This window comes from Chroicocephalus ridibundus, chromosome 1, assembly GCF_963924245.1.
Source record: "Chroicocephalus ridibundus chromosome 1, bChrRid1.1, whole genome shotgun sequence".
NCBI lineage: Eukaryota > Metazoa > Chordata > Aves > Charadriiformes > Laridae > Chroicocephalus > Chroicocephalus ridibundus.
This window is the reverse complement of record NC_086284.1, coordinates 20,432,016-20,457,314: the sequence shown is the minus strand read 5'-3', so window position 1 is coordinate 20,457,314 and position 25,299 is coordinate 20,432,016. Positions and strand designations below refer to the sequence as shown.

Here is a 25,299-nt window from a genome sequence, read left to right as displayed (position 1 = left end):
TGGATGCTATGTTTCTTTTTTAAAAAAATATTTTTTTCAAACAGACTTTTAAAAAAAGTTTAATTAGATTGTTACAGAATATAACAGTTACAGTACACAAAGTATTACAGATTGTTACAGTAGATAAAGTATATAGAATCATAGAATCATAGAATTGTTGAGGTTGGAAGGGACCTTTAAGATCATCGAGTCCAACCTTTAGCCTACCCTGACAAGAGCCACTTCTAAACCATGTCCCTCAGTGCCCCATCTACCCTTTTTTTAAACACCTCCAGGGATGGTGAATCCACCACCTCCCTGGGCAGCCTATTCCAATGTTTAATAACCCTTTCAGTGAAAAAATGTTTCCTAATACCCAATCTAAACCTCCCCTGACGTAACTTGAACCCGTTTCCCCTCGTCCTATCACTTGTCACCAGGGAGAAGAGGTCAGCCCCCATCTCTCTACAACCTCCTTTCAGGTAGTTGTAGAGGGTGATAAGGTCTCCCCTCAGCCTCCTCTTCTCCAGGCTAAACAACCCCAGCTCCCTTAGTCGTTCTTCATAAGGTTTGTCCTCCAGACCCCTCACCAGCTTTGTAGCCCTATATGCACAATACAAACCTTTTGTAACATATAACTTTGACAAATGACACTCATCCCTGATGGCTTGGGATTGCAATTTTTAAGCAAATTTATTTCGGTCACAACAAAGGAGTTAGTGGTGAATCCTGCACGATCTCACAGGCTTCATATCTCAATCTCCTTCCCTCCTTGCTGGGAGCATCTTGCTCCATGGCTGTGGTCTTTCTGTGCTCAGGAAGCAAGCTTGTATGGGAGTAAAATGCTTATGACAGGCAGCTGAGGGCTATTTTGGTGTCCTTAATGGTGTCCAGTTATGAAAATATTCCTTCTGGTTCTTGCCCATCTCCAAGAGCCGCAAGAAAAGGTACTTTTCTATTTCTTTGAGCTACAGCAGCCAGAAATGTGAATGTCTTGGGCTCATACATACCCACATGGTTGCCCTTTTTCTATTTATCTCCACCTGAGACTGAAGCAGGCGGCCTGTGAAAACTGGAGAACTCAAGCTGTATTAAGGAAAAGCTGCCCCAGCCCTTCAGCACTCTCAGGAATTTCTTCTTTGGTTTTCTGGCCTCTGCAGAATTCACCGAAGCGTTCCCAGCCCTGCGAAGAGCCAAACTGCGGCAAGACTCTTCCTTCCTTGAAGGAAAGCATGGGGAGCCTTGGGCACCTGGGGAGCCTCGTGCCCCTGTGAAGGGCTTGGGCAGGCACCAGATCTGATGAGGTTCACTTGAGAAACCCCATCCCCATTTCTGAGGGGCTGCCGGTTGGATCCTCCCAACGAGGGGTAGTTGGAACCAGAGCAGCCATCTGCCCTAGCATCGCCCTCCTGCCCCCCACCTCCCTGTCCGCGGTGGCCTGCACCAGCTGAGACCTTGTGGAGGGCTCTCCAAAGAAGCTGAGTTAGACCTCTCTCTCCACTGAGTGCTGGGGGATCTCAGAAAGATTGGTCTTGTCAGGCTGAAGATATGCTTTGGCTGTATACCCCTAAGTCTTAATCATACAGGCAGGTGAGCGAAGAAAATATCATGCTGGTTTTCTGTATATGTCTTTCTCACCTTTTTTTCTCCCCTCTCCTCTAGAAATATCTAGGAATAAAGAAGAGCCAATACAACAGTTTCATTGTCCATGAACTATTTATAGCAAATGGCTTTCCAGTATGCCATTTATCATATAGAAAAAATATAGCTTGCTCTTTAGTGATACTCAGAAGCTTTGAAATTCAAAGAAAAGAACTCGCTGTATATAAAGTAAACAAATAACAGGCTTTTTAATGGAAAAAAAATCCTTTTTTTGTGGAAGTAATTGTTCCAAGCTTTCCTCTTTCCATCTCTTTGCAATAAAGCATCCAGCAGCCTATTTCAAAGATGGTTTTGTCCAAATGAAATAAGTAGACCTGAAAATATATTCCACTTTTTGTGATGTCTTGGCCCGCAGGTCCATCCAATTTTTACAAGAGTATAAGAGGTCCAAGAGATGGACAGAATAAGTATTGCTTGAACTAAAAAGCACGGAAGAGCCTCTCTGGCTTTCCTGGGGTTTAAATCAGGCCCTAGAGGGAGGTTACTTTGCCAGCTGTGCTGTTTCTCCCTGAGCACGCTGCAGCTACAATTTGCAGTAAACATTAACTGCTTCTCTACTGAAATGTTCGCATTTGCCCATGAATATATTACAGGAAAACTAAGAAATAGTACCGTACTTGCAGATCAGATGAATTTATGTAAATGTTCATCACCTCAGCGAACAGTTCTCATGAAAGGTAGCGAGAAATAAACTGCTAATACTTTCTCCCAATCCTACCAAGAGGGAGATGGGAGAAGAGACATTTTAAAATCGCACTCAAGGTGTCAGTGATTTTCTCCAGGGCTTTCTTAGCTCAAATGGTTGTTAGCAAAATAAAAGAGTGTTAAAAACATGTTCCTAACGGAAAATGGTGCACCCAAACCCCAGTGCAGCCATTTAATACTCCCGATGCTTTCTGGTAGCTGGGATGATGCAGAATGGGGAAATCTGGGATGTACCATAGCCAGGTGAAAGCCATGCAATCACATGGACCTGCCTCCTCTTACTGCCTTCCTGCCACCAATCTGGTTTCAGGTTGTAATGTACTAGCTAAGATGAATAGCTGGTGGCAATTGGTTTTTTGGTTCACAAAATAGGGGTCATCACACTGCTTTCATTAGCTTTCTGTGGCAGAAGCCAGGATAGTCCTGTGGTGCAGTATCTGTGTGCTTCTTAGCCCAAATTTCCACCTGTATAACACGCTACCCTTTATAAACACTTGAAATTAGGAGAGGAGCTATTAATGGCTTGCATCCTAACATATGCATTGATTAGTGTATCTATCTACATTGCAAGCAGGAAAATGGCATAAGATTCCCCTAGTTGGGCTGCCTGAAGTTGCCTAACTAGGTTTTGGCTTTTACATCACCATGAAATCACAGCACAGGCTCCTCAGGTACTGGGCAATTCCCCAGGGTCCCGTTTGCATGCTGCTTCCGAACGGCACTGACATGACATTTGAGTTACTGAACACCTTCTGTTGGGGTGGTGCGTTGATAGCGTGAGGGCTAGCATCGGTGTGATGCTCTTCTGTCTGTGCTCAGCCCAGTGGTGCTGTTTGCCCGTTCTGCACCACAGCAGCGCCGGCTGTGGGGATGCTGGAGCCGTGACAAGCTCCGTCTTGTGCTGCTGCAGTTGACCCAGCCGTGAGTCTCTTCTCTTCCTGCCCTGGGAAGTGGATATCAAACATCAACATGGGAGGCTGGACAAATCCACAGTCCATCTTAGGAAGAGGGAATGCTCTTATAGCCTGCATGGATATACAAAAGCCAGGAGTATTCAAGCCCATAATGATTTCCCCAGCAAGGAGAAGCCTCTGTCTGTCCTGAGTGAGTGGTGAGATCTGGTTGGGTTTGGCACCTATTTACCCAGGTCTGCACACGTGGTCATTGTTAATCCTCTGTCTGGAAGGTGCTTAGCACAAAGAGCTTCTCGACTACGTGTCAAAGCAGCAGAAGAGAGCGGTGGCTTTCCCTCAGAGCTGCTCTTTGCTGCAGGACTGTGACCTTACAGTTCTTGTAGTGCTTCATTAATCCCAGGAGGTAACATCCTATTAAACGTCCTTATCACATTCCAGAAGTTGATTTCGTAAATATTTCATGGACCATAAGTGGAACAGCTGTTCCCTCGCGGCACCGTTAATAGCACGGGTCCCCGCTGCCGGGAGTCCTGTCCTCCCCTGTGTTGCTGTGGCTGCCTCCACCCTGCCCCTCTCCGGCATCACCAATGCTCAGAGCCGCCGCTGCTCTCCCAGGCAAGATTTAACACTTTGCTTGTATCTCAGCCCAAAAGCACCCAAATAAAGGTGCAACGAGGTCTACCAGGGGAGGAGGCCTGGGCAGCTGGGCAGGGAACAGGTCAGGCTGTAACGAGGCTCATCAGCCTGGCACGGTGTTAGTCCTGTGCTACTAAATAGAAGAGGCCAGGGCAGTCCTTTGCCCTGAGAGCCGGAGGCATGGCCCAGCTGCCAAGCACATGGCTAAGCCCTCTGAAAATGCAGCGATCACATCCAAGCTGCCTCCGGTGAAGGGTCCCAGCGTCACGGTGCCTGAGCCGTGCATGGGCACGTGCATCCGTGGGGCTTGGCCAAATGTGTGTCCTGGGTGTGTTTTATTTACTAGTACCCGTGGGACCTTTGGGACTGGTGGGGTGCACCACCAGCGTGGTCCCAGAGGAAGGGGACATCGTTACAGCAGGGGGAAAGTCTCCAGGGTTTTGGGGGCGAGCAGAGCCCTCCACTCCTCCCTGTGTGTCTGGAGGCCTTGTTGAAAAGAGACACAGGCCTGAAAAATTTATGGGTAGGTGAATCCTGTCCCACTTTTTTTTTTTTTAATAACTGGAGCTTAACTAAAGTTTCAGCAAGCCAGTAAATGAGGATTTACACCTAGCCATGTGGGAAGACAAAGGTCAGGTGTGGCAAGCCATGCTTTGTCCTAAAAATGGTGCTAAAACTGAGCTTACGTTGCCAACCTATACCATGGGATTACAACCTCCTGCCAAAGAAAGTGGTGTAACAGTCAAAGAGCACACAGGAGATACTTTTGGTTTTACAGTAAGCCTGGTGGGACTGAGATGAAATAATATAACGTCTTTTTCCTTTGTTGCTTTGTCAAGTGCAACCCAGTTAACATGGGATGGAAATCTGAAATTTCTGAATCAAACACAACAGAAAGGGAATAAAAAATACAGAGCAGTATTCTACTCAATATGGCAGAAGTGTAGAGGTGGTGGGCACCAAATCTTGAAAAAAGACTTCTTGTTTTCAGAAGGACAAATTTCCTTCCTCTATGGGGAGAGGACTCGGTGGGTACCGAGTACTCCATGGAGACGCTCAGGGTGGGTGCTGGGGATGCTGCAGAGAGACGGCTGCAATTTTCATCTCTGTTGTGCACTCAGAAGGCCGGTCGGAAAACTCATCATACCTCCTGCATGGCTTCTGTGCTGTGTTTTGGACAAGACATGCAGTACTGAGACTGCAACCCAAATCCAAGGTTAGGTTTGTAGGTGGGATCAGCAATATTTCTTACTCAGATTACGGTCGCTTTCCAGGCCCGGGTCTGCTAAAGTGCCAAAGGCGTTTATGAAATTCATGGCTTGAATTAAGATAATCTGGATCTGGGCTGAGTGCGTATGGACTGAAGAACAGAGGAGTGTTGTGACGGACGGAAAGCAGCCCAAATAACCCTGATTTTAGAAACGGTCTCTGCAGACTGAAACTGGGGTGGGCTCTTTGTGCTCTCGCCTACTGCATTTTTAGATCTGTAATTGTCTGAATTTCTCCTGAAGAATGGATTTTTGAGATTAGTTGGTAAAAACAGTGATTTATGCAATCATGTTTTTATTTGTGGTTTTCTGCCCCAAATCACATGCATTTCCCTGACGTTTCCAAACTGGCTCGATTTTGCCTGGCTAGTGCGGTACAGAAGCACTAGCCCTGACCAGATATAATGGTAAATCCTGCTTTAGGTACCACTGCCGACCAAGTGAAAACTGACAGCAGGGTCAATCCTGTTCAGAAATATTTGCGTCTGCGTGCAGAAAGCTCTGTTCCCTGCGTCTGTCTCTGGATATGTTCACCCCTCTTCTCACTGGACGTGGTCCCTGAGTCCTACTAACCTCTTTGTAAGTACTTTGGGACCAACAGCATTTTCTAAGATACCGTGATTTCTTTGTCACCAGTTTCCCTGAATTTGAATAGGCTTCTGCTTGGCCGCTTTTCCTTTCAACTGGGTTTACCGGACTCTCTTTCTTAGGGCACTGCCAGAGCAAGATCTTCTTTTTCTTCCAAGTCAAATGCCCTGGGAGACAGTAGGCAGGCAAGGGCATGCACAGTCATGCCTCCGGGGGGGCGAGCAAGCAAGTTCCTTGGCTTAGAGTATCCCTTGCATCCTGCCCGGCCTTGTACACCCAGACACACACACACAGAGTTCTCCGCTGCTCCTTGGCTGACATTTCCCTGGCACCTCCCCTTCTCTCAGGCTGGTCATACCCCAGCCACGTGCTGGCAAACCTCAGAAAATAATTGGCGCAGAACCAATCATGCGTTATTATGAGGAGGACTGCACATAGAAAACAACACGAGCTAGCAAGGTTTGCGTGCCCTTATTGCCTAGGTAATCATCAACAACATCAACCCCTGTCGGTGTGTCGGGGTGGAAAACCTGAACTTTAGCTCAAGATAATGAAGCAACATCCCTCTAATGTTTCCTGGGTTAACGAGTTTCTGCTCTGACCTGGCACAGGTTGTCACTTCTCTCCAAGAGCACAGCGAGCCCCACAGGAGCTCTGCAGAGGATCAGAGCATGGTCCCCTGGCTGCCCCTGATGGATTAAGAGATACTTTTGTTAGCCAAGGTTGACACAGGTCAATGTCATGTCATCCGGTTGGAGCAGTCTATTAGGTGTCAGACAGTTTCTAGGTCCTTATGGGCAAAGTACTGATTTTGTTAATATTATCAAGCCAAGTCAAGGAGTGTACTGACCTGCGTCCCTGACCCTCTCTTGCAGGGAAGAGTTACAATGAGTAGGAATTCATGCTTGCTGCTAAGTTAGCCAGACCTTCTATCTGGAAAGTGTCTCCTGTGATCCACAAAGACCTGTAAGATGGCCAATAACACCTCTTCCAGTCAAGAAGAAGTGGAAGAGATGTCATAGAGGGGCAGATGCCAGAGGTGCATTCAGCCAATGCTTTCAACACAGCACTTTCAAGCAGAGCACCTTGTAACCACCTGTGCAAGCATTTGCCCCATGCAAAATGGCTAACAACAAGCAGCGCACCCAAGGGTGGAGGGATGGTGGGGTGCCTGGCTCCAGCTGCAGTGAACACTGACTATGCACTGGCAGGTCTGCTGCTCACCGCTGCAAGATTGTGTCTGTGGCCTGATCCAGAGCAAGTCATGTTGACAGCTGGTTTGGTAGTGCCCAGGTTTGGTATCAGTTGTTGCCTAATGAAGCCCCGGGAGGGTAAAACAAGTAGTTTCCTGTTTCAGAGAAGGGAATGAATGATAATGTGTTAATAGATGGTATGATCCTCCCAAGGAAACTTATGATAGCTGAGCAGGGAGTGGATGTCCTTGTTTTCTTTCCCTTAGCCATATCACAATCAAGTCTGTAGGCATAAATGTAGGTGTCTGTGCACTGCTCTCTTGCTGCTATCTGTCTGCAGTTGTATACCCTCAGGTAACAAAGCCTCCATCTGCTCATGCCGAGATGTGTTAATTGATTTTATAGAAAGCAAAAAGTGGATTTAACTGTTCATCAGTGACGCACAAAGTGTGATTACTAAGATGAGAGGAGGGCAAGGAATATTTATCACAAACAAAAGAGGAAGCTTAACCTTAGTGTTGTAGCTACCTAGTGTTAAAAGGCTTTGCTCCCAATACGTTCCTGGCCAGTAGTCCTGTTAAAAGTTGTTCACTCTTAACACTTGTCTTGCAAAGAGCCGAGACAAACCTACGCCTAGCAAAACAGATTGGGAGAGCAACCTCCTAATGGCTAATTATAACAGATGTGGATTTTGACCAAGCAGGAGGAAAGAAGCATTGGGAAAGCCCAGACTGAGGGTGCTGGTTTGGGCTGTTCCACAATTTGGCTGTTGCAAACTTTTTTTTCTGGTTTAGATCCTGACAGTCCCTAAAACTCAGCTGCACTTGGTAGCCTGGAACAAGTATCTGGGTCCTGGAGAGGGTGGGGGCTGCTGGATGGTTGAGAGTATCTATGTCTGACTTCTCATTTATTCCATAATAGCACAGTGCACTGAGAAAGAATAATAATTTATTTTCAGTAGTTAGATACAAAACTCTGGTCTACATTGTCTTGAGTGGAGGTTCATTTCAGATTTCATTCCATTCACCCAGGGTCAATGACTGATGTGATTAGAAAGTCGTTAGAGACCTCTTGACTCTCTTTGGCTGTGTACAAACACCTCAAAGATGAAGGGTGAATCAGTGCTGAGTGGGGATCTGCTCCAGCCTTCCCTCCCCATCATGTCACTCCAGCCTTTATTAGCTGTGTTTGTCCTAATGAAGACAAAGTACTGCCCCCATGAGCACAGGGCTCAGTCTCACCCCGGTTAAAACCTGTAGCAGGATTCCTCTTGAATTCAATGAGAGAAGAATGGGATCCTTCATGGGCTGACTGGCACCACGCAAACCTGGGTAGGAAGGAAAGTTGATTAGAACATGTCCACTTAAATTAAGATTGTGTTTGCTATTGTAGTTCATACTTTTCTCTGGAATCAATGACTAATTTGGGTTGCTATGGTTACTTGCTACTGTTATGCAAACCCAGCTCAACCTATCATTAGAATGTTGGATGCAGGCAATTTGAAAAATAAACTCTACAAATGCTGCGTTAATCATGCTAGAGCTCCTGTGGCTGCCTCAAACCCAGAAAAACAATACTGCTTGCACTGAGGGGTGTCTCTCGCTTGGTTTTTGTTCACGGAATAAAATGTTTTAATATGAGGATCATGGCTTTTCTCACTGCAGTGAGGCTAATTAATACTGGCTTTCTATTGGGCTCAATAAATAAAACAGAAATGTGAGTGTCAGCATGTCTCTGCAGAGGGTCTTTGTGGCTGTGGTGGGCCAGCAGAGACATATTTTAGGTACTGTTTTGTAGCAGTTTTTCTATTCATTACCCTCATTTACATTTGTAGAGCACACCTAAATCTTGCAAAAGCTTTAGGTCTTCCAGCCCTGTTGGCTTCCCCCTGTCCCAGGCATCGCTTCCGTAACTGAGGGTTCTTGTCTACAGCACCCAGAAACCCAAACCACTGTAAAAAACAGTATCTAGTTGATGGCTGCTAAACTACACTTGTACCAGGGCTCATGCTATGAAGCATTTATATAGATAAGCTTCCTTTTTTGTTTTAATTTAACAATATTGTTGGTTCTGATACAGATACCCAGCTTAGTGTGGTTTTCTCTCTACCAGTCATGGGCTGGACCCAGAGCACATCCCCACACATGTTTGCAGACCCCCCATGCTTCCTTTAGGTAGTTCCTGGATGGAAATGTGCTGCTTCCTACCCACCTCTGAGCTTCATAATTCCAGAGGGCAGCTTCTTTCTATCTGTTGGGTTTTTTTCTTTTTTTCCTTAGAGAGATTCTAGGCTATGGCTTCAGCTTGCTGGTTCTGTTCATGCTGCTCTGAGCGTCCCTAGGGAAGGACACTGGTTTCTTTCCATGTTCCTAGGGATGGGCGCTCTGTCTTCTCATGGTAGGTGTTGGACTATGTAAAATGCACACTGCTGGTAGTTACTTCCTGATGATCTTCTAGCTGAGGGGTTGATGTCCCACCATAGTGTTTTGTGTTTTGCTTTTTTTTCAATTGAACCAAGCTGCACCATTTTGTCAGAGAGTTTGCTGTTGGCTTTTGTAAAGTGGTGAGAATGGAAGGGAATGAAAGCTTGGACTAACAGGTAGAGCATAACCCAAAAATTTTTGCTTACTTGGCTTCCCAAATGTATTTGAGGGCCCAGTTTGGCCAAAGTTTAGCCAGAATTTCAGAGTTTTTCTTTCGTTGCACTCAGGTGGGGCTGTCAAAGGATTAATTTCCCAGGCGCACACAGAGGGTGCCCCCCCTCTCCCCCCTTCTAGATGGTGTATACACAGGCCGCTCCACTGCAGCACTCTCTCTTCAACAGCCCCTGTCCTTCAGGGCAGCCCCCATCACCCTGCTGGGGCGTACCCCTCTCCAGGTCTTTATAGCCAACCAGGAATGGTTAACACTTCTCTGCAGTTGCCACAGCTTTGTCGTGAGGATTTGGGCACGGTATTATCTGTCTGAGGAGAAGTAGTGCTCTTGAAATGCAGCACCTGTTCCATGGCATCTGGGTTTACTGTTCTGTGGTAAATATGGAGCATCTTCTCCCTCAGAGCAGGAGGGACCACACATCGCACCTGGGGTAAGGGCATCCACACAAGCGAGTAGCCATGTGGCTTGCATGTTATGGCAGAGCTGGGCTGTGAGCTTTCAGAAAACAGATTCAACATCCCATAGCCCTGTAAAACCACACAAACACTGTGGGTTGAAAGTACCGGGCTGTTTAGGCCCAACGGCTGGTGGCTGCCTAGTAACTAAAGGCGAACCTTCCCCGCAGGGAGTATTTACGGGCTGCCTTATACATGACTCCAGAGATTTAAGAACTCACACGACAGCTGTATGAGTTAGAGCTGAAAGATTTTCACATAGCAGTAGTGCTGATATGGTTGTTCACAGAGATAAAAATTGTATTTCTATACGGTGCCAGGACATAGTTTATTGAAGACTCACTTCTTTTCATGTCAGAGAAGCAAGCCAGCCTGTGTGCACACCTCGCTCTGGGGTAGAGTGAGAGGAGGATCTGCCTGACGTCAGTGGCAGCTCATGGCCAAACACCTACTCAGAAATAACTGTTATGGTAACTTGCTCCTTCTTTGCAGATATAAGCACCCTGTCTTTGCTTATACAACCAGTTACCAGGCTGCAACCAACAGGCTGTAGGTTCACAGCCACTCTTGTTGCTTTGTGTCCGTTCCTGTTCCGGGATGGCTGCGCCCTTTGCTGGAGACTTGTGCCACATTGACAGCTACAGGGGCATCAATCAGTCTTGATGCAAGAGCACTGAACATCAAGGTCTGAGTATGGAAAGCTGCACTTTGCTGCCCATGCCTCTGACCCTGCTGCACCAAAGTCTTTCCTCCACCACCTGCATAAATTTCCTCCACCACTCAGAAATAAGTTAAAAAAAGAAGATCAGTTGTGTTTCTGATTTGAATGTGTTCTTCTTCCACTACAGCTTTTACCATCAATCCCTCTCGTGTATTTCGCTATTAGTTTGCAGATTGTTTTTTCTATGAACAAATGCTGAGTACATTTTTTTCTCTGTTCCCTTAACACCTTCTATCTGTGTGCAGAAGTCTGCTGGTTCACGCATAAACCCCAGAAATGGCATCCATCGCAATAAGGAACTTTTACAGATGTGGCAAAGGTGATGAATCCTCTGCTCCTGAAGGTGTTGCTGGCCCAAGGGCCCGTAGTCGCAGGGATTTATCATGCACCTGCCTGCTCTGTCTGCCCAAACTGCAGCTCCATCCAGCAGCACATTTGAAGCTCTAACAGTGTGGAAGAGTGTGGCCACAGTAATCTGCGTCTCTGTGACCTTGACCCTAATTGCTGAAATTAGCTTTACAGATGGTTAAGCTCAAAAGCCTCTCCATAGCTTCTGCCAATGCTTACTGGACAAGGGAGCATGATGAGAGCATATCCCAGTGCAGAGCTGCGCATCCCCTATTAGCTTTTATCTTCAGGAGAAACTCATTAACTGCAAGGTCTGATGTTTAGCACCACCGGGAGAAGTTGCCTCTTAATGCCTTTCCTTAAATTCCCGTGAAAGACAAAAGCTGTGTCCCAGAATTCAGCTCCATTCAGAACAAGTGGGAGCACATACGAGCTGAGATGTAAAATGCATCCACTTTGGCTAACTTTCTACAGCATTTCTGCATTATTTCACCTCTGATATTTAATCTCCTAAATGCTATTTACTGTCTTTATTGTCCCTGGGGTGACTGGGTCACTGCTGTTGCTGGTGAATTGATGTTTTCTTTACTCTTGACCTGACATTTAAAGTATTTTGAGGACAAACAGCTATAAAAGACTAAAATTGAGGTCTCTGCCTCTTTATCTTTCTTGTCTTACCTCTCATTTGTGGTGCCTTAAAAGTAATTTCAAGTTGTCTTCTTTCCTCGTTGTGTTCAGGGCTGCATATGATTTTTTGTTGGTCTAACTGCGTTACCATATGGGTTTGTAGTTTGGCTCACAGTACTGCAGCTTTTGTCTAGTTAAAAATGTTGTATAGAAATAAGAGGAGTATCTTCTGACTCTAGGCTTGTTGTGAAAAGATGTCTAATATTACTAAAACTAAAAATGAAAACAATAAAATAAGCCTAATAAAAATATGATAAGAACAAGTCTAAAATAAATGAACTCTGACAAAGAGCCAGGGACTATGATATGGCAACGATTATAAATGTTCATGTGACTTCTGGTTATTAGAATCTTTTCTGAAACATTTTTCCTTTTTATTCTGGACTTTTCTGGTCATATTAATCTTGCATAACTGTGGAGATAAAAAACTAAATATCTTCCAGACAACTGTAAATGTCTATTTTATGTCAAATAAATGGCCAGTTGGAGGACCCTTTCTCCCTACCGACTGTAGTGTGACACTGATATTGGAAGAGATTAATCCCATCTATCAGACACTGAAAAATAGTGATGATTCCCTGCCTGCCACCCGTTCCCTATTGTGTTCCTTTTGCAGACTGGCCTCGCTAACAAGTCACCATGAATCAAAGCTAAACATGCATGAAAGATTGTAAGAGAGAGTGCTGTGATCATTAAAATTTGGTATTCTTATTCAACAAAATTTTCAGTGATTTCTTGAAGGATGAGATTGGAGAGCAGAAAACATAAACACTATTGGGCAAGATGTTCTACTTCTGCTCTCCGCACCCAGAATATAAGTCCTTAAGATCCTCGCTGTGCTGACATATCATCCTGGAGACACTATCCATAGGTGCTTATGTTTTTTTATCACTGAAACTCCTTAAGACCTGAAAGACCAGCAGTGGCAGGCAGTTAGCTCTCTACCTTGTGCCTCTGTTGTTGTGCAGTCCTGTTCTCATCTGCCCTGGGGGAGAACAGAACTGAATCCAGATCTTCACATCCCATGTGTGTCTATCCTAGTGGTCCTGCTGGGGAAATGGAGATAGAGTTTGCTGTGGTTTGAAGAAATTATGCTTGTGGCATCTGAGGATTTGTTCAAAGCATCCAGTTTGCTGCAGATGATGAAATGCATGCAAATGCAGTTAGTAACTACTTTTGTGACTGGGTGCTCTGAATATCTAATGATTTCTCCTTTGCTTCTGCTGATCTGATGTCCCTGCCCATTTTGGGACCTTCAGTTTTGTTTTACACTTCAGTAAGCCCCAAAGGACATGCTGATGCTAAGGTAAATGTCATATGAGCTGTCTGTTAGACTCTCCTGATCTGCTGGATAGGCAGTTTTACATAGGAATAATACATGGCATCTGTGGGCAGGGACACCATGCACTGTTGGCTTTGGAGGATTGAGAGTCCTATTCTTTGCATTGAGGAAGGAACTCAAGAGTGCCAACCCATTTAGCTTTCAAAATAAAAGGCTAAAAGGCTTAACTGAGAGAAAAGGCTAAAACCACTTGTGCCTAAATAGACTGCAGTGTCTCTCTGCAGCCCCAGGAAAGGTACATGTCTCTGAAATAGAATCACAGAACCATAGAATCGTAGAATGGTTTGAGTTGGAATGGACCTTAAAGATTATTTAGTTCCAACCCCCATGCCATGCTGTCATCTGACATGATGACAGCATTTGACACTTGCTTTGACCCGTAGGATCCTTTATCAGCTAGCTCAAGCAACTGCCTACTCACTCTGTGGCTGGTATGAATACTGTTCTTGGGAGCTCAGGTAGGTTCATCTGCTAAAAATGTAGACCTCTGCCATCTGGCCAAGTCCAGCCTTCCTAGCCCCCTCAAACTCCCTTTGGAGGTAGTCAGTACAATCTGTGGTTTAGGGAGGCTGACCCTACAGCAGACATCAACAATAGGCAGATGGCTTGCCATCCATCCATGGGTCCTGACAGAATTGCTGGATGAAGTTGCTAAGCCACTTTCCATTATATTTGAAAAGTTGTGGCAGTCTGGTGAAGTTCGCGCTGACTGGGAAAGGAGAAACATAACCCCCATTTTCAAAAATGGAAAAAAGGAAGACCCAGGGAAGTACAGACTGGTCAGTCTCACCTCTGTGCCCGGCAAGATCATGGAGCAGATCCTCCTGGAATCTCTGCTAAGGCCCATGGAAAATAAGGAGGTGACTGGTGACAGCCGACATGGCTTCACCAAGGCCAAGTCACGCCTGACAAATTTGGTGTCATTCTACGATGTTGCCACAGCATTGGTAGATAAGGGGAGAGCAACCGACATCATCTACCTGGACTTATGCAAAGCGTTTGACACTGTCCCACATGACATCCTGGTCTCTAAATTGGAAAGGCATGGATTTGATGGATGGACCACTCGGTGGATAAGGAACTGGCTAGATGGCCGTGCTCAAAGGGTTGCGGTCAATGGCTCAATGTCCAAGTGGAGACAGTGATGAGTGGCGTTCCTCAGGGGTCAGTATTGGGACTGGTCTTGTTTAACATCTTCGTCAGCAGCATGGACAGTAGGATTGAGTGCACCCTCAGCAAGTTTGCTGATGACACCAAGCTGTGTGGTACAGTTGACACGCTGGAGGGAAGGGATGCCCATCCAGAGGAATCTGGACAGGCTGGAGAGGTGGGCCTGTGCGAACCTCATGAAGTTCAATCAGGCCAAGTGCAAGGTCCTGCACCTGGGTCGCGGCAATCCCAGGCACAAATACAGGTTTGGTGGAGAATGGCTTGAGAGCAGCCCTGAGGAGAAGAACTTGGGGGTGCTGGTGGATGAGAAGCTCAACTTGAGCCGCCAATGCACGCTTGCAGCCCAGAAAGCCAACCACATCCTGGGCTGCATCAAAAGAACTATGGCCTGCAGGTTGAGGGAGGTGTTTCTACCCCTCTACTCTGTTCTGGTGAGACCCCACCTGGAGTACTGCGTGCAGCTCTGGAGTCCTCAGCACAAGAAGGACATGGACCTGTTGTAATGGGTCCAGCGGAGGGCTATGAAGATGATCAGAGCACCCATGCTATGCAGACAGGCTGAGAGAGTTGGGGTTGTTCAGCTTGGAGAAGAGAAGGCTCCAGGGAGACCTTATAGCAGCCTTCCAGTACCTAAAGGGGGCCTACAGGAAGGATGGGGAGAGACTCTTTATCAGGGAGTGTAGTGATAGGATGAGGGGTAATGGTTTTAAACTGAAAGAGGGGAGATTTAGATTAGATATTAGGAAGAAATTCTTTGCTGTGAGGGTTGTGAGATAGTGGAACAGGTTGCCCAGGGAAGCTGTGGATGCCCCATCCCTGGAAGTGTTCAAGACCAGACTGGATGGGGCTTTGAGCAGCCTGGTCTAGTGGGAGGTGTCCCTGCCCATGGCAGGGGGTTGGACTAGATGATCTTTAAGGTCCCTTCCAACCCAAACCATTCTATGATTCTATGATTCTATGTATTAAGTGCCTGTTTTTCCTTCACTAACTCTTTTAAGGGAGCCTGTGCTGACTGGTTCTGTGGGAGGCTCTGTGCTGTAGTCACACAGATGTCTCGCTGGGAGCCATGGGTCTCACACCTTCCTGGCAGGTAGGATCCTGCTGCGGCAGTTGTGAATTCTGCCAGGAGCCTAAAAACAAGATACGGCAATGTTCAGGCTCCTTCGTACATCTTCTGCCCAGTAGCTTTTCAGGGAGTGGTGGTGTCTGTTTAGAAATCCTGTAAATCACCAGATTTAAGACCTGCTGAGCAATTTTAAATGGTGGTTGTCTTAATTTCCCATAGTGAGACATAATAGTTACATGTGAAATACATAGTGTGATTACAAGTGCGGTATGTTGCTGCAAACTTGGGTCCACACAGATAAAGATATCAGTGCTTCAAGGGGGTCTTCTAAGAAGATACTCGTGATTACACTAGAGAGTAGGCGCCAATTTAAAAATGAACCAATTATTAGCAGATTTAAAAATATATATACAACACTTAGTGAGAAAGTTAATGATGAGAGTGAAAATGAACACAATCCACCCTAATTATGTAAGAATGCATTTGAAAGATTATGTGCTACTTGATTAGTAGGCTGGGAAGAACTTGAGATACTCACGGCAACTTTAAATATAGACTAGAGCCTTAAGTTTGAGTATGCAAGGCATGAAGAGGGAGCTTTGGCACAGGCCACGTGAAAGATGAGAACATCCAGATCTGTCAGAAAAAAGAAGAAAAAATAAAAGTGCCAACAAGAAAAATACTCAGCATGGTATCTAAACCTCTGGGTTAGTATTCCAAGTAAAACCATTTAGTTCATTCTTCTCTTCTTGTTCTTTCTACTTTCCTCATCAGTATTAAATCACTTGGTTAAATAAACCATCCTTTTAAAGATACGGCCTTTAAGGTCTTTGGGCTCTTTGTTCATAAACAGCAGGAGTACGGTTTGTTGGGGTGGGTCAGAGGTTTCAGCCTCCGGCAACTGCAGACTCTAATCTACGGCATATTGAAGTCAGATGTTCAGACACTGTTGAATTTACACTTAACGTCCGAGCACATTCCACAGCTCCGGCGTGTTTATTGGTACCCACTGTTCAGTGCTAAGTCCTTTTTTTTTTTCACAAGTTTTTGTGTGTGTGTACATATATATTCTGTCAGACAACATCAATAGTAAATGTAACATAGTTTGCCTCTTCTAAAGTTACTAGGGACCAGCTCTGTCAATCAAAAAGTGTTTCTTAGCTAGTTGGTCTCAGTTCTAGCACATGAACTGCCTTCAAATAGCTGATAGGTTGAAGAAAGTTACTTTCTCTGCTGTATGGAATATTTGATTTTGCTATTTCATTTTAGAAATGCTAAAAGTATGCAGGATGTTGTGTACAGAAGCTGAACTATGAACAAGTTGCCTGGTCTAGAACTATTCATGTAATGAGCTACCACAGCAGCAGGAACAGACCTTTGTATTGAAGGGACACTCTGACAGTACGAGCAAGAGGGAGCCGTAAACCCAACCTTGTTTATAGTCCCAATCTAGCAATCCCAATAGCCTGAATCGCAGAAATTTGAGGATAGCCAGGCAAAGATCAGGTTACATTTTCTCTATTTCTATATCCTTTCCCTGGATTCCCCTATCGGCCTGTGTGTTGGGTTAGATGAACCTTTGTTCTGGTCCACTAATGAATTCTTGCGATTCTATACGCTCTTCCATGGTCTCCTGTAAGATCCTCAACACAAAAATGAGGGAAACATCTGTGCCTCTAGAGAGAAAGGAGGGGTATGCAGGAGTTAGTGTGTTTATCGTGTTTATAGTGCTATTTCCCTACTTTGAAGAAGGAAAGTTTTCCAGCTGTCATGGATGAAGTCCAAGATGAAGGAGGTGAGCTGGGACAGAGCAGGAAGGGGCTCCCTGTCAGTGTGCAAGTGCAGATACAGGCCTGGGGACCAGAGCTGTGGGGTTTCAGTTAAAGAAAGACATGTTTTGGGTTTTCTGTTGGCAGAGAGCAAAATAAACCCCAAGATCATAGAATCATAGAATCATAGGGTTGGAAGGGACCTCTGGAGATCATCTAGTCCAACCCCCCTGCCAGAGCAGGGTCACCTAGAGCAGGTTGCACAGGAACGCGTCCAGGCGGGTTTTGAATGTCCCCGGAGTTGGAGATTCCACCACCTCTCTGGGCAGCCTGTTCCAGTGCTCTGCCACCCTCAAAGTAAAGAAGTTCCTCCTCATGTTTAGGTGGAACTTCCTATGCTCAAGTTTGTGCCCATTACCTCTTGTCCTGTCCCCGGGCGTCACTGAAAAGAGCCTGGCCCCATCCTCCTGACACCCACCCTTTAAGTATTTATAAGTGTTGATAAGATCCCCCCTCAGCCGTCTTTTTTCCAGCCTGAAGAGACCCAAATCCCTCAGCCTTTCTTCATAAGAGAGGTGTTCCAGTCCCCTAATCATCTTGGTAGCTCTCTGCTGCACCCTCTCCAGCAGTTCCCTGTCCTTCTTGAACCAGGGAGCCCAGAACTGGACCCAGTACTCCAGGTGTGGCCTCACCAAGGCAGAGTAGAGGGGGAGGATGACCTCCCTCGACCTGCTGGCCACACTCTTCTTGATGCACCCCAGGATGCCATTGGCCTTTTTGGCCACGAGGGCACATTGGTGGCTCATGGTCATCCTGTCGTCCACCAGGACTCCCAGGTCTCTTTCAGCTGAGCTGCTCTCCAGCAGGTCAGCCCCCAAATTGTACTGATGCATGGGGTTATTCCTCCCCAGGTGCTGCACCCCAGATCTGCATCTCCAAGATGCAGAGCCCAAGTGGAATATTTAGGCACTGATGTGTAACGTTAACTAATTAGGATCAATGGCACTCAAATGTTTCATCCTTTTCCTGGTGGATATTTATGTGATTCAAGGGGAAGTGGATTAGCCATTGCATAAGAAATCCAGAGATTTCTGCTTCAGAACATGCCGGGGAAGGGAATAGCCTAAGGTAGGTTCATGGCAGACATACACCCTGCTTCCCTTGGGTGGAGGGGGAGCATTCTGAATCTGGATTTCCCAAATCCCAGGACTCCCATGCAGCATGTTGGCTTGTGTGAACCCACTGCCTGTGTGTCTAGGAGGGCAGTGGCAAGGCAGTTAGGCCAATGAAAGGGAAGATTTCTACAGTTCTGGTCCCCCTTCTACCTCCAGTGATTGCGTGGGGAGTCTATTTAGAGACACCGTCCAGCAAAGCACAAGCAACCCTCCCCTCCACCCCCCTGGTTACGCGCAGCTATTTGTTTTGTTGTGTTTTTCATCGTGTTGGTTTCCAGCCAGCCGGCCTCTCTCACTGGGGGCATCGCACCGTGACGTGAGCGTCGGTGCTGGTCCAAAGGGTGAAACCTGGGAGCTGGTGGAGGGGGACTGTCACAGCAAGCTTGGATAACCTGAACTACGCTGCCTCCCAGCATGCCCGCATATAAATACAAAAGGCATCGGAATCAGTAAATAGTCTGCGCACCACATATCACATGGTGTTTGGCAGCGAGAATAAGGCCGGCGTTGTGGATAGCCTTACACACTTAAACCTGATCAGGATCCTCATGCTCATCTGGCAGCACCGTGCTGCAGAAGTGACCCCTCTGACTTCAGTGGAAATACTCGTATCATTCACCTGAAGCAAAAGGCTCTGAGTGGGAGGAAACCCACGGCAGCACAGAGCCGGCAGAGTCTGCTCCCGGTTCAGTCCAGCCTGCTCTGCTGTGGCTCTCTTTCAACTGTTTTAAAGGAAACAAATAGCCATTTCTTTTTGTTTATGTATATAGCAAGTTCTAGCAGTGCCTTGGGCAAAGATAGGATGATGTGGGGATAACTGTTATGTAGGCCACAGAGCAGTGTGCTTTCTGGGAAAGAAACGCTGCAGGGTGGCAGAAATACTTCTCTGTATCATAAAATCATAGAATCATTCAGGTTGGAAAAGACCTTTGGAAAGGATTGTCGAGTCCAACTGTAAACCTAACACTGCCAAGTCCACCACTAAACTGTGTCTGACAGTTCTGTCTTGCACCCCAGACACTGATTCCTGACATGAACCTCGAGGCAAAGCAAGTCATTCCCGCAGCAAGGATCTGGGCATCCTCTTCAGCCAAGGAGGAGTCCCTGCTCAGGCAGGAGGAGCATTAACATCAGCATTGATAATTGATGAGGGAAGAGCACGCAGGTGAGTCAGCGGCTTTTTAAAGCAATGGATTGTGCTTTTGAGACCTCCTCGTCCCAAACTCCTCTATCCAGTAAATGGTCCTGGATTTCAGTAGTCTATATTTAAATGCAAAGACTATTTTGTTCCTGTTAACTTTCTTTTAAATGCATATGAACTTGAGAGGCTGTGGGGACTATGGGTATATAGGACAGTAACAGCTGTACTGTACTTAAGAAGGTGACTGTGTAGACAGGGCACCATACCCTGGAGAACGTCTTGAGAGGTGCTGAAATCTGCACACAGACTTCTGCAAGTGGCTCTTTCTTTCCTCTTCCTTTCCCAACATTGGGCATGAAGACACCAACAAGAAATTCTCGTAAAATCCCGTTGAGTCCCAAGGGCTGCACACAGTTCTGCTCTTAGCACAGCACCGTGTCAGAAGAACTAAAAGAAGGAAACCAGCCCACAGAGCCCACTGCATAAACAGCCTTAACCAAATCCTGAAGCCCGGCTTAGCCCTTTTAAAATATTTTGGGGGTGATGTCAGCACCTGGGTTGCCAATGCACTTGTTGCTCTCCTCCCTCAGCCTACTTTAGTTCCCACACAGGGACGGGGCATCCAGACCGAGTGGGAGATAGGCAGAAGCTTGGAGGGAAATAATATCTGCAGTGACCCAAAGTTCAGAGGCAGAACCACTGGGCTCCATTTACCTCCTCAAGGTAAAAAACTTGGCTTACTTATTAGGTCAGATTTTCTCTCATCCAAGGATGTAGGAGGCTGGCAAAACAACTTAGGAATGTAGGAATTTGTTAACTGCATGCACTGGGCTTTTAATATTTTATCTGCAAACTAAAGCAGTTTCTATTTAAACTCCGTGTCTTCACGCTGGTATGGTCCCACGGCTTGTCTTGTTTGCACCACAGGTGTTCCAGCCTAATCTGGTTTCTCTGCTGAGATTTTAGTTGTGTGGCTGAAATTCTTTGTCTAGAGTTTATGCCTCATTTAATGTTTAAAGGTTTTTGTTTTATTTACAGGGCATACAGATGGACTAGTGCATGATATTCATGATAAAGTGTTCTTATTTCTCTGCAGGAACTCCAAAAACATACAAAATTCAAAACTTGCTGTAAATAAAGTAAATAAAAACTATAACCCACAGAAAAGTTTTCAAATACGACTTGAATGAGATTTCTGTAGTAAGAGATCTATAGCAGCTTGAAAGTGCAGGCAAGTCAGGAGAAGCATGATAAAATGTCATTTCATCTGTAGAATTAACTCACAAAATTTATGAAGCTCTTCAGAAATGAAAATGTCTAACCTTAGGTTCCCTCTTTACGTTTAGTGGGAAAATAAATAATTCAGATTTATTAGTCTTTCTTTATAAAAGAATAGTTTGGACCTAGTTCCTTTAAAAAAATGAAAATACGCAAACAAATATAGGACTTTAAAGAACTCTGAACAGTAGTATATTTACAATGCCTAGCTGTTGAAAGTAATAAATGGGGCTTGGACATTATTTATTTGAAAATGCTTGTACAAAGCAGCACTAGTTTCCAAGGACTGCTCACCCCTGCACGGTGTATTTTGGGGTGACACTGAGAATGCTCCTTGTCAAATGCTGGAAATCAAAGAAGGTGATAAGCTGCCAGAGACAGCTTTTACTTTTTAGCGTCCCCAGTGCATACTAACTTCTAGCCACTGAAACAACATTTATTTACACCACTATAAATAGCTCTGCTGAACCTGCCACCTTCATGCATCTGTTCTTCACATATTTCTCTTTTTTCTTAAAAGAGACCGTGACCTGAAGGTTGAGCTCAAGGACGCTCCCAGCAAGTCACTGAAGTTTTCCCCTTGCTCTACCTGCTGACCTCTGCTTTCCCCTGATTACTCCCGAAAAATGGAGCGGTCCACACAAGAACTTTTCCTCAACTTCATGATTGTCCTGATTACTGTATTGCTCATGTGGCTCCTTGTGAAGTCTTACCAGGAGTAAAAGACAATCAGAAACTCTGGGAGGTGATTTAGGTGCGTGTCTCAGCAGACACAAGTAACACCCCCAGCACCCCGCTGTGATTAGCTTTCAGTCAATTGAAGATGTGAATTTTTTTTACTCTCTCATACTTGTTGCCCGTGCTAATGTCTGTGATGGGTCTATGATGGTGTAATTATTTTATTCTGCAGTGATCCAGCTGTAAAATGTAAAATGCAAGATCCTTAGGAACTGTTTGATGTGCTGTCTCCTACAGTAGTTCCTGTGAATGCCGTAGCCCCCTGCCCGCCATGCCGGCTTGTTTAGTGTCAATGTTAGGTTCTCGAGGGTATAAAACTGCAGTATGCAATGTAACCGTCTGACTTAGCCAGCGTTAAGAGGCACAAACTTGCTTGGCACAAACTCTCTTAGCAGAAAGGAATGTGAAACCTCTGCTTTCACTTGCTCATTTCACTTAAATAAAAAACATGTAAAACCATTTTTTGTAGCATTCCTTATCCCGCTCCTGGCCTGACTGCTGGTCACTGAGAGACCTGACGATAACCGTGGTACAGTGTGCTCAGTGAGGCTGCTGGTTTGCTTGTTCTTCCCACATGGACTTTTATTTGTACTTAAAAAAAAAATTGCTGCAGAGTGGAAATCCTGTGGGTTAATAGATGTGTAGCCACATGAATGAGCTGTGCAGGTCACTTTTCTGTCCAGGGTGACATGCGCTGTTGGTTCTGTGATCGTGGACTTCAAAGAACCTCTGTCCCACTCAGGCATTGTCAATAATTGCACTTTCTGAAGCTGGGTTTCGGGCAGGGATTCCCATGATCCTATTTTTGGCCAAGCTATGCTTGGAGCAGTGCCTGGAGCGATGAGCCCAGGTCGGTGGCAGGCGTAGGCACCCGCTGGCGCCACATCCCTGCCGCCAGCCTTGCCCGGGTGGCAGTCCCTCTGGTCCCCTGGGCACGGCCGCCCTCGGCCTCAGCAGGACGAGGTGCGAGTGTGTCTGCGTCGCTGTGACGGTGTCGTCGCCTGCTAAAAAATCTCGAGCCGGCTTGAAGTGTCCCTGGGTTTGTGAAATCAGTAATTAAACTCCTCCTAGGCATTCCCCATCTGTTCTTTTAATGGCTTCAGGGAATCAGTGTCTTCTACAAAACAGAGCTCTCTGTGGGAAGGCAGTTTGGTGTGTGCCACGCTGCTGAGACAGGTCCCCTTCCCCTCCAGGAGCCTGCAAGGAGCGGGCAGCGCGGTGGGGCTGTGCTGAGTTACCCAAGGCTGGTCGCCGGAGAGTTGAGGTGGAGCGGTGCTGGCCGTGACAGCGGGCACTCGGGCCTGGGCTTTAAGGAAAGGCAGTAAACGTTGGGGTAGCACCACTTGTTAAGTGTGTGTGTTGCTTAAAGATCACTAATAAATGATCCGCTGACCCGTGTCACTTGTGCTGTCCGTCTGGGGTTGCAGCCACCCCCGCTGCAGCTGGTGCCACTCATCCTCCCAGTCAAGCCATCCCCGCTCCAGTGCAATGACAAAAATCACCTCCTGTTTACTTCTGGCTGCGGCCGAGCAAACCTCCTTCCAGCAGTTCCAGCAGTTCCAGCAGTTCCAGTTCTCGAGAAAAACCGAGACAGTGAAATGAACTTTTGCCAGCGGTGGACACAGCCTGTCTCTGCAGCCCAACAGATGCTGGTATATTTTCACTAATTTACACGGTCATTTTGTGTTCGTAAGCTTGGCTGAGACACGCAGCAGTGGCTGGAGAAGGACATGGAAAAATCTATTTTTAAATACGGTGAATACTTGATAATTCAGTATGAAAGATTCTCGTCTTTCACCAGCTGTGACTCCCTACCCCAACTGAACACGGTATCTTCATCCAGCATTATCAGACCTTCCCTGTGGCTTAAAAATAGATTTTCAGAGCCTCTAGTGCATCACAGCTTTCACAGGGCACCTCATGGCTGTGCACCGGTCCCACCTGGCAGGGCTGAGGCTTTTCTGCCAGTCCCAGAGCACACGGCCATTGCCCAGGGAGAGCAATGTCATGAGCAAATCGACACATTAGGAATCATCTCAGGCGAGCAATGGAAAAAATAGAGGTGTGGGCTTCACTCTCTGACCGGAAGTGGTTCAGCAACAGCTCAAGGTGATCCTAGCAATTTTCAGATGGGAAGAGAAACTGCCTTGGAGAGCTTGGGCCATCCACAACTTTTAGCCATCAGTCTTTTGGAGAGTAGACACAGACCTGACTTTGACAATATGATTAAGGTAAGGCACCCCAAAGAAGTGAGAATATCAGTCTAAGTGGTTCTTAGTTTCACAGTTTTATAATTTTTTACGCAGATTTTGACTGATATAAGTTATTTGCCTAAGTCTTTTGCTTAAAACTGAAAAAAAGGCAATTCAACTGTTAGTGCCAGATGCCGTGAAAAGCCAAAGCTGTGCAGGTGCACAGGCACATTAGAGCCAAAGAGCATCAGCCAGATAGATACACACATAAAGACAAAATTTCCCAGTTTGAGGGACCTTAATGTAGATGTTTGGTGTGATCATTGAGTCTCAAACTCTATCCATTATCTTCCTGCTTGCCAAAGAGGCCCTGGAGGAGAGGTGGCTCTCTGGTGATGTGTGTTACCAGCTTTTTCCAGCCCTTTGCAGTGTAAAGGAGATTGAGAACACCAGAGGACTTCTGGGCTGGCAGTGATTTGTCTTTAGTTTATCAGTAAAATTATTTTAGGCAAAAGTTTTATTAAAACTGTACTTCAGAGTAAGTAGCTCCTCCAGTCTCCCTGGGCAAACTGTTCCAGTGCTTGACCATTCTCACAGTAAAAAAGCTTTTTCTTATGTTTAAATGCAGTTCCTGCATTTCAGTTTGTGCCCATTACCTCTTGTCTTGTCACTGGGCACCATGAGGAGAGTCTGGCTCTGTCTTCTTTATTCCCTCCCATCAGCTATTTACACACATTGGTAAGATCCCCCTGAGCCTTCTCTTCTACAGGCTGGTCAGTCCCACCTCCCTCAGCCTTTTCTCGTATGTCAGATGCTCCGGTCCCTTCATCATCTTCATGGCCCTTTGCTGGGCCAGTGTGTCCGCTTCTCTGTTGTACTGGGGAGCCCAGCACTGGACACAGCACTCCAGACATGTCTCACCAGTGCTGAGCACAGGAGAAGGATCACCTCCCTCGACCTGCTGGCAATGCTCTGCCTGATGCAGCCCAGGAGGCTGTTTGGCTTCTGACGCAGGGGCCCGTTGCTGGCTCATGGCCAGCTTAGTGCCCACAATGAGCCCCAGGTCTTCTGCAGAGCTGCTTTCCAGCTGGTTGTCCCCAGCCTGTCTTGGTGCCTGGCATTATTCCTCCTTGGGGGCAGAACTTGGCATTTCCTTCTGTTGAACTTCAAGAGGCTCCTGTTAGCCCAGCCTGTTGAGCAGGACAAAACTCTGGCCTGTCAGCCACTCCTTTGAGTTCTGTATCTTTACTTTACATCTTTCCATACATACATTTACATACTTTATATCATTTTAATAACCCATACCTGTTTTAAGCTGCAGACTTCTATCCCTTCTTTGTGGCCCCTAACACATTATGAATGATGTACCATGAAAAGTATTTATTATGCAAGCTCTCTTTTATTTTTGTTTTAGGGTGGTTTTTTTTTAAATATATGTATATATATGGTGGGTTTTAATATATATATATATTTATATGCATATATATCAACATTTGACCTGCTATAAGTTTTATATGTAGTGTGCACAGGACATGAACGCAGCAGAGTACCTGCTCATGGAGAACATTACCAAGGTGACACTATACTTACCCTGTTTCCTCTCCCATCCCACCTACT

At 46.0% G+C, this 25,299-nt stretch overlaps 1 protein-coding gene across 1 annotated transcript; it reads left to right on the top strand.

Moving 5' to 3' along the window:
- Positions 1 to 20,064: 20,064 nt before the first annotated feature.
- Positions 20,065 to 21,949, top strand: SLN (sarcolipin). Its single transcript, XM_063338843.1, has 2 exons — positions 20,065 to 20,197; positions 21,273 to 21,949. The coding sequence occupies exon 2, from the start codon at positions 21,379 to 21,381 to the stop codon at positions 21,472 to 21,474; it is 96 nt and encodes a 31-aa protein (XP_063194913.1). The 5' UTR covers positions 20,065 to 20,197; positions 21,273 to 21,378; the 3' UTR covers positions 21,475 to 21,949.
- The last annotated feature ends 3,350 nt before the right edge of the window (positions 21,950 to 25,299 follow it).